The following is a 14,537-nucleotide window of genomic DNA, read 5'->3' on the forward strand; positions in this document are numbered from 1 at the left end:
AGTCGATGTGCTCCAGGCGTGTTGGGGCTTCAGCAACTGGTGAGGACCCTCCTAGTGCCCCGCGACCCGTCGACCCCGTCCTTCCGGGCGGGGGATGCCGTCATCCCAACTTGTGCGCCACAGGCTGCCTTTGGCGGCCTGGAGCCAACACCTTTTTGCTTGTCGTCCCGTTGTCACCGAGAAGCTTGCCTTGCCCTCCGTGACCCAACACTTAACTGCGTGACCACGTTTCTCGGCACGTCCCCAGGGGTGGGACCAGCGACGCACGGAGCTTCCCGAGATTGTTACAATGACGATGACCAAAAAATGGTAGTGCCTGTCTTCTCCCTCCCAGTGCCCCCGCGCCTGGAAGAGGGGACGGACAAGTGCCCTAACCTCTAGCTCTCTCCTCCGCCAGGACCCAGGAGTTTAGGTCAGAACCCCCAGCCGCCAATCGCCTTCTCTTCCGGGTTCTCAGAACTGCGGTCTCCTCAAGGACACCTATTGCCGAAGGGGCAGGCCAGCAAACCAGGAGCTCCGCCCCTTCACGCGACGTTGTGACGCAGCCGCAGCGGCAGCCAATGGGGCGCGACAACACCGGACAGCGGGAGGCTGGAGGCGGAGGTTTTAGTGAGCGGACCGGAAGTACCCAGTGCCTCGAGCCCGCGTTCCTGCCAACCGGGTTGCTGCCCCGCTGTTCTGGGCCGTCGCCTGCGCGCGCCCGTGGCCCAGCTCTGCCATGAGCCGGCCCAGCCGACTGCAGAGGCAAGTTCTTAGCCTGTACCGCGAACTGCTGCGCGCCGGGCGCGGGAAGCCGGGGGCCGAGGCGCGGGTGCGAGCCGAGTTTCGGCAGCACGCCTGCCTGCCGCGCTCCGACGTACTGCGCATCGAATACCTGTACCGCCGCGGGAGGCGCCAGCTCCAGTTGCTACGCTCGGGCCACGCCAAGACCTTAGACGCCTTCGAGCGCCGGCAGGGCGCCAACGAGGAGCCCGGCGAAGCGGGGGCCCCTACGACTCCGCCTGAGGAGAGTGACGATTCGAGGAACCCTCTCGAATGGAGTCACCGGAGACCCCGCCGGGTGGACGGTGACAGGCTGAAGAGCTCAGATGGAGCAGGGGAACGGTGTGGTGGGGCCAGGGAACCCGCATGATGGGAGGTGAGAGGTCTTGAGAGACTAGCTGGATGGATGGGGGAATCGGAGAGCCGTCCTGGCGATATCGGGTCTAAAGACCACCATGGTGGATGGCAAGATATGCTTGCCCTTGTACGATTCGTAGTAACTTTTACTCCTTCATGAGAGCTTGGGGCGGGCTGGGTCGCCCGCTGGCTGGACTGTGTCAAGCTGAGAGCTACGTGGTAGAAGGCATGGGAGCCAGGACCCCCCCCCCCCGCCCCCGCCCCCGCCCCCGTTGGACCGAAAGAAACTGAAACACCCTTCTCTTCACTTCTGGCTCCTGAACCCCCCCCCCCCCCGCCTTTGTATTTAATTCTGATAACAGCAGATTTTTTTTTGCTGAGGAATTTGAGAAGGTGCCCTGATGGACAACGGAGAGAAGCCCTTTGGAAAACTTTCTCCCCACTGATGGCAGCGAACTAGGACTGGTGAGGAAGGGAGTAGGGTCTCATCCCAGCCGATCATTTGAAGACCCCTCAAGACCTCGACACTTACTGTTTCTGAGGGCGAGCCCTGACTCCTGCACCCTTCCACCCTCAGGACTGTCAAACAAATGGAATAAAGTTGGGGATGTGCTTACTTCCTGTCGGTGGTCTTAAAGATTTCATGTGTTTGGGGATTTTTGAAAAGGCACATCAAGAAGTGACCCTCTGGGAGGAATGGGTGTTGGGAGCTGTCTTCCCCTCTGGAGCCCTGTAGACTGGCAGATTGGTTGAAACAGCATTGATCTCTCTCCTGGGCAGATCCATGAGAGACCCCAAAGAAACCCCAGTTGGCTCTTTTTTAAAAAATATATATTTTATTGATTTTTTACAGAGAGGAAGGGAGAGGGATAGAGAGTTAGAAACATCGATCAGCTGCCTCCTGCACAGTCCCCACTGGGGATGTGCCGGCAACAACCTGAATCGAACCTGGGACCTTTCATTCCGCAGGCCGATGCTCTATCCACTGAGCCAAACTGGTTTTGGCCCCAGTTGGCTCTTTAATGGAGAATAAGGAGGCAAGAGAAGCGATGGTAGAGCTGAGGTCTGGCTGGTAACCACTGAGGCAATAGTGAGGGGTCTTAAGCCCGATTGAGGAGTCCAGCCTCAGGACAAACTTGGCTGTTTGTCAGCAAGACCCAGGGTTTGGGGAGGAGAGGTGGAACCATGGGCCACAGGCAGAACCTCTCCCATGTCCCGGTATGGGCTTACTTTAGACATTCTTTGGGGTACTGCATTTTGCAATCCTGAGATGTGTTTGCACCCAGCTCAGTGGGAAGCAGATGAATTCTTAGATGCAGTTGAAAGTAGGGGGAGGACCTTAGGAAAGGAACCCAGACCTCAAACCAATAGGAAGATGGACAGAAGAGAAAGTCTCTTCCCTAATCCCAGTGGGTACCCAATAGTTATAAAGTGGGGTTGAAATTTGAAGAATTATAAGGACTCTACCAGAAGGCAAGGATAAGCTAGAGGAGATAAAGGGGAGAAATGCAGGGTCCCAGGTGAGACCTGGGGTGCCCTAGGGCACAGGCTGTTTGACTTCTAGTTCTGCTTTGTCTCTGGTTAATATTCACCTAACCTCTCTCAGGCCCTTTGTCACCTTGTTTATCTATCTTAGCCTCAGTGGTTTTCATCAGGGTGGTCCTGTTAGTCCTGCCCTGGCTCCACCTCAGTAAAAGCAAAAGTCAAAGCGGCTGATAGAGTCCTACCCATCCAGCCTCCATTTCTCCTGCATCTGCCATCTTTGCCTCTTGCTCACTCCTGGTCCAGATCTTGTGACCTAACAAGCTTCAGGATGGGAGCTTCTGGCAGCACTGCAGGCGATGAACGAGTTTCCACTGGGGCTGGGCTCCCGGATCATGAGAGGAGGCATTCACTGGGGTATTACAGATGAACAGAGTTTGCTTGGTAGAGAGGATAAGGAAGGGGAATGCCTAGTTTGAGGTTGGAGGTGAGTGGTGATTGAGAGCTTGCACTCCCACTTGGCCAGCATGGCTCCGGTTGAGCATTAGCTTATGAACTGGGAGGTCACAACACATGCCTGGGTTGTGGGTTCAATCCCTAGTGTGGGGCTTGCAGGAGGCAGCCAGTCAATGATTCTCTCATCATTGATGTTTCTTTTCCTTTCTCCCTCTCCCTCTCCATGAAATCAATAAAATAAATAAATAAAAAGATTTTTAAAGAGCTTGCACTCCGGAACTGGAATGCCTAGATTTGAACCCCAGTTCCAACATGGATTACATGATTGTGGGCAAGTGATTTAACCTCTGTGCCTCAACATCCTTATCTGTGAAATGGACATCATAATAGTGCCTCTCTCATGTGACTTTTGTGATGATATAGTGAATTAAGTACATCTTGTGTCAGATGATGTTACCCAACCTCAGGACCCTCTTGCCTACTTCAGTTCACTTACAGCTGAAAAGGGAGGCTTTCAGTTTCTGGCCCTGAGCCCTGGCATCTCTGCTCCTCTGCTGAGAGCTTTCTGAGAGTTATGGAAGGTGAGCTAATGCTCTCAGCCTATGGTGGATATCAGTCACTGGATGAGTGCCCCAGCCTTCCTGTTGTCTGGTCCAGAGAGTGCAACAAGCATTCTATAGCAGTGGTTCCCAAACTTATTTGGCCTACCGCCCCCTTCCCAGAAAAAATATTACTCAGCGCCCCCTGGAAATTAATTTTTTTAAAATTTTAATAGCAATTAAACAGAAAGATATATGTATTAATGTTTCTACCTTTTTCGTAAAATATAGTAAAGAAAGGTGTAAATTAGAAACATTGAAGTTTGAAATTATGAAACTATTTATTGAACTCAGAATAGAAAGGTAATACAAAAAAAGTTAAAACAAATGCACCTGTGGCCATCACCGCCCCCCTGGATCGCTGCAGCGCCCACCAGGGGGCGGTAGCGCCCACTTTGGGAATCACTGCTCTATAGGATCCTCAGAAGAACCATCCCCTCCCCCACCCCAGTTTCCCACAGTGGCTACCACTCCATAGGCACCTTTTCTGGCTTACCCCCTTACCTGTCTCTCTCCCCCGACTCCCTGCCTCCTGCCTCCTGGAATCAAGTCCTAAATAAAGCACCTCACCCAAGTCCTTGGCTCCTTGTGCTGTGTGTAAAGCCCACAGTTGATACTCTGTGTCTGCTATGGTTTTTGTTGTTTTGTTAATCCTCACCTGAGGATAATGTTTCCATTGATATTTAGAGAGAGTGGAAGGGACGGGGAGAGACAGAGAGAAACATCAATATGAGAGAGAAACATTGGTTGGTTGCCTCCTGCATGGGCCCCAACCATGGACTAGGATAGAGCCTGCAAATGAGATACGTGACCTTCAGTATGCAAGCCAATGCTCTAACCACGGAGCAGCTGGTTAGGGCTGCTGCTGTGTTTTTTACTCTGCTAAGGCACAAGGTCAGTTGCTTCTCAACCCCTTGACCCTATCTGTTAAATAAGAATCTTCTGATCTAAGATTTTACAGCAATATTAAAAAATTAATATTAAAATTAATTTCACCTGTTTCTACTGTTTGTGACTACTAGAAAATTTGGAATAATTTGGAATATGGATTATGGGTTAATAATAGAACTGAATCACCCTGGCCGGTTTGGCTCAGTGGATAGAGTGTTGGCTCATGGACTTAAGGGTCCCGAGTTCCAGTCCAGTCAAAGGCATGTACCTCAGTTGCAGGCTCAGTCCCCGTGCAACCAATGATGTGTCTCTCACATCAGTGGGGTTTTTTTTCTCTCTCCCATTTCCACTCTCTAAAAAAAAAATCAGTGGAAAATATCCTCGGGCGAGGATTAAAAAAAACAAAACTGAATTGAGTTGTTAAATTTTCCAATTTTGATGACTGTACTCTAGTTGTGTATGAGAATGCCTTTATTCTTAAGAACTGCACACTGAAATATTCAGGAGCAAACAGTATCATGTCTACAACTTACTCTCAAATGGTTCCAAACAGAGAGTGTCCTCAAAAAAATGTATACACTTTACAGCTGATAGCTCAATTTTGAAAATGAAATGTATTTTAATAAACACTGCCTTTATTCAAAGTGTACATACATTTTTGGGGACACCCTATATATGCACATATGTAAACATGTTAGTGAGAGGGTGGATAGTGAAGTACATGGGGCAAAATGTTAACAATTGGTGAATCTGGGTAAAGGATATATGGGAGTTTGTTGTACTAGTTTAAATCGCCCTGGCTGGTGTTCTCAGTGGTTAAGCATCAGCCTGAGCACTGAAAGGTCATGGTTTGATTCCCAGTCAAGGGCATATACCTGGGTTGCAGGTTTATCCCTGGCCCCTGTTGTTGGGGCAGGTGTGGGAGGCAAGCAGTCGATGTGTCTCTCTCACATTGATGTTCTCTCCCCCTTTCCTCCCTCCTTCCACTCTCTCTAAAAATAAATGGAAAAATATCCTTGGGTGAGGATTAACAATAAATAAGTAATAAATTAAAGTTATGTATTTTTGACCTTTGAAAAAATAACATCTGGTTTCCCTGGCAGATTCTGATTTTCATCCTATTGGGAATGACAGGTTACTAGAATATGTTCTTGTCTTAGGTCACAAACTCAGCTGTCCCAAGGGTCCAAGCCAGATGCATGAGGTGGTCCAGTGGGGCCTTTGGGAATTCTGGGAAACTCACAGTCCCTAAAGAAGACAGTTCCTACCACTCCTGCTCAGTACCCTCAAACAGCAACATCCAGTGTTGTTGATGTGAAGGAATGACTAGAATTTTCTTTATGGTAATGAAAGAATTGTGACTAAATTTTAAAACAGAATCCTGATCTGGAGACGCTTCCTGAATTGTTGGTAAAGCTTCAGAAGAATTTAGGAAAGGAGAGTGGGCACCTGGGAGGATTAAAGGGATTGGCCCTGAGTTGGTAATGATTACAGCTGGTGAAGAGTCCACAAGGACCTGTAATGCTGTTCCTTATTTTTTTGTACAAGTTCCAAAAGTACCAGAATGAAAGTTGAAAAAACCAAACAAACTCCTATGACGCCCATCTCACTCAGACTGGAAGTCCTCACTGTGGTCCACAAGGCTTCACCTGATTTGGCCCCATAACCTCTCTCTTACGTCAACTCCTCCCACTCTCCCCCCCAGCACTCACACTTCAGCCACACTAGCCTTGCCATGCGCCAAGCACACTCCTACCTGTGGGCCTTTGCACTTACTGTTTCCTTTACCTGGAATGCTTTTCCTCTAGGTCTGCACTGTCCAGGATGGTAGCTGAGAGATACTTGTGATTGAGGAATTTTTAATTTTTTAAAAATTTTAAGTAATTTAAAAATTTAAAAGAGAAGCCATGTAAAATATTCCATTAAATACAACCTCTTTGGGTAGGACTACATTTTATTTAATCTGTTGGAAATTAAGTGTCTGAATTGAGATGTGCTATATAAAGAGTGAAATACACACCAGATTTCAAAGATAGTAAGAAAAATGGATTATAAATCCTCATGTATTTTTATATTCATTACACATTGAATTGATGTTTTGTATATATTGGGTTAAAGTATAAATTATTAAAGTTAATTTTCACCTGTTTCTATTATTTAAGTGATTACTAGAAAATTTTACATTATTTTTATGCCTCACTTTATATTTCTACTAGAGGCTCCATGCATGAAATTCATGCACTTGGGGGAGGGGAGGGCGCAGTCCAGGAGCCCTCAGGGGATATCCAACTGACGATTTAGGCAGCAGTCAGACATCCTTAGCATTGCTGCGCAGGTGGGAGAGGCTCCCACCACCACCTCTGCGCTCACCAGCCATGAGCATGGCTCAGTGTGGGAGCACACTGATCACCAGTGGGCAGCTCCTGCATTGAGCATCTGCCCCCTGGTGGTCAGTGCACATCATAGCGACCAGTCATTCTGCTGTTCGGTCGATTTGCATATTAGCCTTTTATTATATACTAGGGGCCCAGTGCACCAATTTGTGCATCTTGAAAGGAACTGTGGGCCACGAGACTGCGGTGGGCACAGGGGCGGGTCTCAGCCCATCCTCTGCATCCCCGCCTGGCCCCTCCCGCCTGGCCCAGCCCTGGTCCCCTGTCTGCCAGCAGCCCCCCTCTGGCTGCTGCAGCTCCCACACGCTGACAGCGCAGAGCGATTGGGACCAGCGCCATAAGCAAGTGTGAGCAGCAGCTGCTGGCCCCGATCACCGCTCAGGAGCAGGGGGAGGTGAAGTCCTCAGGAGCAATTGGGGCTGGCAGCCGCTGCTCACACCCGCTGCTCACACCAGCTGACAGTGCTGAGTGATCAGTACTGCTGACACTGTGGGTGTGAGCGGGGCTGGTCCTGGCAGTGGGTGCGAATGGAGGCTCCGGTGCCGGCAGCGGGTGTGAGCAGGACCAGCACTGGCAGCAGGTGGGAGCACCAGGCGGGACCATGGCGCATGGGAGCAAAGAATTTTCAGTAACCACCAGAGGCTCACCCCGATGACAGTGACCGGTGTCCCACCTTGGTCTGGTGCTCCTGCTCACCTGCTCCACCATCCCGCCACAGCCAACACCCGCCATGTTCTGCGCTCTGCCACCTGCTGCCCATGCCCACCATGTTCCATGCACCCCCTGGTGGTCATCATAGCAATGATGTACATAGTGTACATCATAGCAATCGGTTCAGTTGTTCTGCATTCAGTCTATTTGCATATTTGCCTTTTATTATATAGGACAGTAATGGCGAACCTATGACACGTGTGTCAGAGGTGACACACGAACTCATTTTTTTGGTTGATTTTTCTCTTAAATGGCATTTAAATATATAAAATAAATATAAAAAATATAAATCTTTGTTTTACTATGGTTGCAAATATCAAAAAATTTCATTATGTGACACGGCCCCAGAGTTAAGTTAGGGTTTTTCACAATGCTGACACGCCGAGCTCAAAAGGTTCGCTATCACTGACATAGGATTAGACAGCACTACTCTAGGAGTCCATGTGGCTTGTTTCCTCACTATAGTTTGCTATAATGATGTAATTATCTCCCTGCTACCTCCCTCAACCACCCAAAATTGTACCTCCTTTCCCTTTGCCCACTTTGGTTTTTCTTCTTAGCACTTATCACCATCTGACATATTACATATTTCATCTGTTGCTATTATTTACCATTAATCTCCCCTGTAGAAATCAGCCCCACCAAGGTCAAGAATTTTAGCCTTTGAATTCACTGTCATTGCCCTATTCTTTGAACAGGACCTGGCTTACTGGAAACAGACAATATTAAATGAACGAATGGATGAATGACACATTTGCTCCATTACCCGATCAGTAGGGTCAATATTGCCCAAACTCTGCCCACGCTATTTATGGTGGCTCCAGGGAGACTGCCTCCTCCTTGGTTGGGTACAGAGACTTGGCCTGGCATTTGAAACAGGGCAGACCCAGACTTGCATCCTGACTTACCCCTGAACCTGGAGTCTCCCAGAATCTGCTGCTTCCTTATCCTCCTCCTTCAGTGTCCATCCCCCCTTCAGGTAAGCGCTTCATTTTCTTTGGAGACCCACTCCTTCCTCTATTTCAGTACACATTTCAGGCAGGGCTGACTGCAGCCCACAGGAAAGCAGGTGACTAGCCAAAAGAGACAGCCTTGGGACTTTGGAACTGTAAGGGAAGAATGACTCTCCTATTGGCTACCAAATTGGTGGGATGAACGCTTGGAGGTTTTAAGGGATACTCTGGCCACCACGAGATAATAATGAAGTCAGATCAGAGGAAGGAATTGAGAAATGGAGCTATTATTTGAGCCCCCGGACCCAGCTGTTTTTTCAGTCCCTAACTTTTCAGTTACCCACAAAAATAAATCCCATTTCTGTTTAAATCAGTGGCGACTAGGCTTCAGTCACTTGCTCCCTGTGTGTCCTCAGTGACTTCCCCACTAGAGGCTGTTTCCCGTTCTGTTAACTGGGGACATATCATTTGGTGGCTGTGAGGATTAAAGAAGAGATCTAAATGCACATCCAGGAGCCTAGCACAAGGCTCTGTTCTTGAGTCTGATTCTGTTCCACCTCTTGTCCCAACTCTTTAAGCTCTGGGAAGTGGATGATCTTAGACACCTGGCGCTGGGTACTGGCCTCCAGGACTGAGCCCTGGAAACTCCACTTGGTTGTCATCATGACTCATGGAAGAAGTTTCACACCCTGCACCAGTGATGGCCAGCCTGGGAGCCCACAATGTAGAATGTTTGAACTGAACACATGTATAGATGCAGGTCAGAGGCTACAGCAGGTGCAGCCTGCTTACCACCTGCACCTTTTCTGTACATACTTCTAGCTTCCTGTGGAAAGCACCTGTGCTTCTCTGCCTGAGGGTTCTTTAAAGACAGGAGAAGCTGGAAGTTCTGGGGAGTTGACAACTTCAGGAAGCAATGAGAGATGGGAGCTGTTTACATGAATGCCAATTTGACTCTTGGGTAGAATAACTTTGAATGTGTTCTACACAGTCTCCTACAGGTCACTAGTGAGTTGGCTCCCAGTTCCCAAAGCAGCAACCAGCTCAGCGCTCCCTTCCCGGGCTCACTTCCTCAGACCCCTACCAAACTGCCTAGGATCACCTCCTAAAAAAACTACCTGTGCTTGCATCTTTGTCTCAGGATCTAATGGGCTGATTCAGTTCTGCATTCTGTGCTCAAGGCAAAGAAATCTGTGGAGAGGGCTGTCCAGATATATCAGGGCTGTATCCTAGATTCTGAGTACTCAAGCACCCAATATCTACACATTCTGCAATAGACTGATGTTTGTATCCCTTTAAAATATGTATGTTGAAATCCTAACCCACTATGTGATGGTTAGGGGGTGAGGCCTTTGGGAGGAGATAAGGTCTGAGGATACAGCCCTCATGGAAATGATTATTGCCCTTAATCTCTTGAAACCCAAGAGCTCCCTGCTCCTTCTGCCATGTGGGGACACAGCAAGAAGACAGCCATCTATGAACCAGGAAGTAGGTCCTCACCAGATACTGAATCTGTCAATGCCTTGATCTTGGACTTTTCAGCCTACAGAACTGTGAGAAATAAATTTCTATTGTTTATAAGCCATGCAGTCTGTTATTTTGTTACAGCAGCCCAAATGGACTAAAACACATCCTTTGACAAGTGACCATTTATTACATATGTCTGGACTGTGTACTCAGATTGGGGGGGGACCATTGACATAGTTGAGCACCAAGTAAGGTGTCCTGGCCAGTCGGGCAGGAGAACAGCAGGGGCTCCCTGACTGGGGCAGGAGCAATGTGAAACCCACCAAGAGAAGGAAGAGAAGAAGGAAGAAGGTCAAGGGCCACTTGGATACAGGAGTAGGAGCTCTGTAAAGGAAAATGCAGTGTTAAATATACAGTGGGCTGCCATCATGAGCCCTGTCTCCCTACACCCCCAGACCCATCTCCCAGGCATCTCACCCAGAATCTACCTCCAGCATCACATCCTGGAGATTGGAAGATGCTTGACTCTTCTTGTCCTAAGGGTAGATAGTAACCAGAAGCAGAATACATGGAAGGGACACTTAGTGTGGACTTTCCCTTATTATCATAGACCTACAGGGCTGAGCTTATTTCTCCTCCATTCCTGGCACCCCCTTCCTCCCCAGGGCCCCTCGTGGGCTTGGAATATCTCTAAGTATAGTGGATGTCTTTCCGTGGCTGTCCTCCAACCAATTCCCCTTTTCCTGGTAACAGGGGCTCAATTTGGTGTGCAGGGAGTGTCAGACTTCCCCACTTTCCTAACAGTACACCTCCACTTCCATGATTAGACATATGACCCAGATATGGCCTATCAGAGCCTTCCATCAGGTTGGCCACTGTGATTGGTTCAGGACCCATGGGGAGTGGAATCAGCCCTGGGACTTGGCTGCTAGTACGTCAGCGGCATTCTCCTCTTGGGTGGGTAACCAGTAGAAAGTATGTAGCTACTGGGGCAGCCATTTTGCTGAGAAGGAATCCGCCTTGGGGAAGTAGAATCTCAAGAGCAAGGGTCTGAGCCCTGATAGCATTAGAGGTCCTGAATTCAACAGTACCTGGACTTTTCAGTAATATGAAAAAATTGCATCCCCTCTTTTGTGTAATTCAATTTGGGTCACTTGCCCAAATTGATATACCTAACTGAGGACCAGCTGACCTGAGACTTCTGGAGCAGGGAGCGTCTTTGGTGACATACTAAGTGTTTCCGGTGGCTGAGACCCAACATGAATATGTCCTGTGGAGAGACAGAGTTGTGAGGTCCTGGGACAACCAGTGACAAAGAGACACAAGATTGGGGAAGGGCCAAGATAGAGGGTGTCACAGAGATGTGATGCTGGGGGAAGAGAAGGATCTTGGGAAGACACAAAGAGCAGGGCAGAGCCAAAGAACCTGAGAGGAGAAACATTATTCATTCATTCACTCAACTAATATTTAATGAGTGTCTATTACATGCCAGGCAGTGTTCAAGGAGCTGGGGACACAGTGGCAATGGAAACAGGCAAAGTCTGTATAATGTCAAGATGTGGTAAGTGCCATTAGAAAATAAAGTAAGAGGATAAGGATAATATTTGGAGGCCAGAGCAGGCCTCTCTGAAGAGGTGACACTTGAGGGGAGACTGGAATGAAGGTAGGAGGCAAGCTGGGCATGCATCTTGGGATGGGAGTGAATTTGGAATGTTTAAAGAAGAGCCAAGAAGCTAGTGTGGCTGTAGCGGATTGAGCAAGGGGGAGAGTGAGAGGAAACAAGGAAATGTACATATAGATGGATGAGAAAGAAAAACAGAAAGAATAAGACAGAGGAAGATACAGAAACCAAGAGACAGAGGGAGGGAGGGAGAAAAGCACTGACACGCCAAGAGAGAAAGATACAGAGAGAGGCAGAGGGGGAGACAGAACCGCCAAGATCGCCTTGGAAGGGAAGGACCCTGCTAGGAGGTGCACAGAGGTGTCTTGTGGGTGCCCGGGTGGGGATGTCCCCCACCTGCTCTCACCTCAAGGCCTTGTCCCCTGCTTTGAGGGCCCCTGTGGCCACACAGCTCACAGGGAGCCCCTGGTGTCCAGGCTGTCTTTTGTCCCAAGGGCCCGAAGCCCCCAATGTCCCCTGCTGGGTCCCACTCTAACTCTGCAGGAGTGGGGAGGCTACTGGGTTCCCAGGGGCCCCAGATCCCACCAGGTCCTGGACAGTCTGAATCCGCCTCAATCTCCAAATCCTGGTCCAGTGTGTTGGCCTCCTTGAATACCTGGTCAGAGGACAGAGGTCATGGGGGTTGTGAAATTGGCACCAGGACTGGGGATCACCAGGTTGGGCCATACCAGACTGTAGCTGACCAGCTGGGCCTGCAGCCGCCACAACCGCCAGAAGATGCTGTCTAGGTGGGCTCCAAGGGCCCTCAGGACCTGCTGCAGGGATGCCCAGGCCTGAGGCTCACTCCGCTGTGCCAGCCCCTCACTGAACGCCAGCAGTGCATCTACACGCTCAGCTGTCCCACGTAGGTCTGCCTGTAGGGTCTGGGAACACATGGTTGGACACCACCACCATCCCCATATACACCAGGGGAACCAGAAACCTGGGACCTGGAATTACATGGCCCCTTCCTACCCAGATACCTAGAACATGGAGTAAACCCAAGGGAGCTGGTACCCCTCCTGAGGCCCTGCCCACCTTCCCATACCTTGGCCTCCCATTGCCCACCTGCAGCTGGACCATCCCATTCTGGGCCAATGTCCAGGGCCCCAGGCCTCGCTCTAGGTCCTGCAGCCGAAGACCCAGGCCCAATAGGCAAAGGTGCAGGCGGTCCTGCTCAGTCTCCAATACCTCCCAGCCAGAGATCGGGCTCTGGGAAACACAAAGGGCTGAGTCAGTGCCAATGGGCCAACCAAAACCTTGTCCCCACTCTCATTGCCACCCCTCTTTTGCAGACTCCTCCTTTCTGGATGCTTCTCTGAAGCAGAGTCCATCTCTGGCTCTGCACCAGGGCTGCTCCCACCTTGAGTCCTTTCCAGTGGAAGGCCTGGGGACTTCTAGTTCAAAGTCTCAAGGTTTTCAAAGCTCCTAGAAACTTGGGACATGCAGGACCTGGAGGTCTGAGGGTCACTCTGCTATGCCAGCCCCTCACTGAACACCAGCAGTGCATCTACTGGGAGGGGGTGATGGAGCTGGATACCCCTACAAGGAATGAGGCTGCACCAGGGCCAATCATGAAATAATTCTCTCTCAGTTTAAAATATTTCTGTAATGATTGACAAAGAATCATTTATAGAGTGTCCCTCCCTCCACAGGTGCCCAACACTTTTCCAGAATCATCAATTCATCCCCGTGTGGAGGCTAGATTCTAGGGGAAAGAGAGGAGGTGGGGCACAAGGGGCCTGGGTTACCGCAGCTCACCTCACGGTGTTTGCCCCCAGTGGCGTCCTCATGGGAAGAAGGCGTTGGCAATCTGGGGTGACCAGATGTAGGCTCAGTGTTCTTCAGCCCACCCTGTAAGTGCTCAGAAGGATCCAAAGAGCCCTGCCCCAGTGTCTGGGCTTGCTCTGGCCTGGGAGGTAGGAGGCATTGGCAGACCCTTGGGTGAACCTAGGTGCCCATTATCCACTCTAGCCTACCCATCCCCAGCTTCCTTTCCCACATCCCCAGGTGATCAGAGCCACAGTACCTCTTACCCTCAAAGTGCCCCTGCTACTGCCGTCACCCCTTTAGGACCCAAGTTTCAAAAGCCCCAGCTCCTACCTGAGTCTTTCCTCTTCAGAAGGGCAGACGGTGGGTTCAGCAATGTCCAGTTCCCTAGGGGCTCCAGGGGGATGATTGAGGGGCTCTGAGTGGGGTCCAGGGTCCAGAGATGGGGGCAGGGCCATAGTTGGGGGCCTAGGGATAGAGTCAGTGAGAATACTTTGGTCCCAGACCCAGCCCCTTGGAGATCCCAGCTGCAGCCTAGTTCCTCTCTCTGGAGGGACTGCTGACTCCACCTTTACCCCATTCCCCATAGCGCTGGCTCTGGGACCTGCTGATTTTCACTCCAAAGTGAGGAGCACACTTACCCCTCAGTCTCTAGGGACACACTAACTCTCGTTCCGACTCCCAAAATCAGCTAACTTAAAGGTATCCAGCCTTTTCCTAGACAGTGGTGTCCCCTCAGACATCCACAGGGCTCACCCAGGCCCCAGGCAGATGGAGGCCCAGGAGCAGGCTCAGCTTTACCTCCTTTCAAGTGAAACCTGGACCCAGGTAACTTGATGCCAGCTCAGGTGACAGTGGCACAACTTTTAACTCCCTAGCAAACAAGTAACTGAACTTTCTAAGCTCACCCCAACCCACCCAATGGGGTATAATCCTGCCCCCTCAAGAGTCCTGGATTCTGCCCGGCTCATCTGAGCCATTCTTCTGACCCCCAGGACCCACACCATTTAGGGTCCCAGACTCAGCACCTCTCAAG

General features: G+C 50.1%; 2 protein-coding genes across 3 annotated transcripts; one reads left to right on the forward strand and one right to left on the reverse strand.

The window, feature by feature from the left end:
* Positions 1–273: 273 nt before the first annotated feature.
* SDHAF1 (succinate dehydrogenase complex assembly factor 1) lies at positions 274–4,222 on the forward strand. Its single transcript, XM_081107474.1, has one exon. The coding sequence runs from the start codon at positions 719–721 to the stop codon at positions 1,130–1,132; it is 414 nt and encodes a 137-aa protein (XP_080963600.1). The 5' UTR covers positions 274–718; the 3' UTR covers positions 1,133–4,222.
* A 6,035-nt stretch (positions 4,223–10,257) lies between these two features.
* Positions 10,258–13,959, reverse strand: SYNE4 (spectrin repeat containing nuclear envelope family member 4; the record flags this gene model as incomplete). Of its 2 annotated transcripts, none has more annotated exons than XM_081107892.1 (8): positions 10,258–10,455; positions 10,560–10,607; positions 11,264–11,341; positions 12,099–12,347; positions 12,421–12,615; positions 12,800–12,943; positions 13,493–13,643; positions 13,835–13,959. In XM_081107892.1, 8 exons carry the CDS (start codon positions 13,957–13,959, stop codon positions 10,258–10,260), a joined length of 1,188 nt encoding a protein of 395 aa, XP_080964018.1. The 2 variants fall into 2 exon arrangements, with proteins under 2 accessions (XP_080964018.1, XP_080964019.1); XM_081107893.1 differs by having other exon boundaries at positions 10,279–10,455; positions 10,549–10,607.
* Between the last annotated feature and the right edge of the window lie 578 nt (positions 13,960–14,537).

Source organism: Myotis nattereri (genome assembly GCF_964212035.1).
Source record: "Myotis nattereri genome assembly, chromosome: 15".
NCBI classification, from domain to species: Eukaryota; Metazoa; Chordata; class Mammalia; order Chiroptera; family Vespertilionidae; genus Myotis; species Myotis nattereri.

What these genes read in the sequence shown, in the direction of transcription:
- SDHAF1 (XM_081107474.1), top strand. Translation starts at nt 719, where the DNA reads ATGAGCCGGCCCAGCCGACTGCAGAGGCAAGTTCTTAGCCTGTACCGC.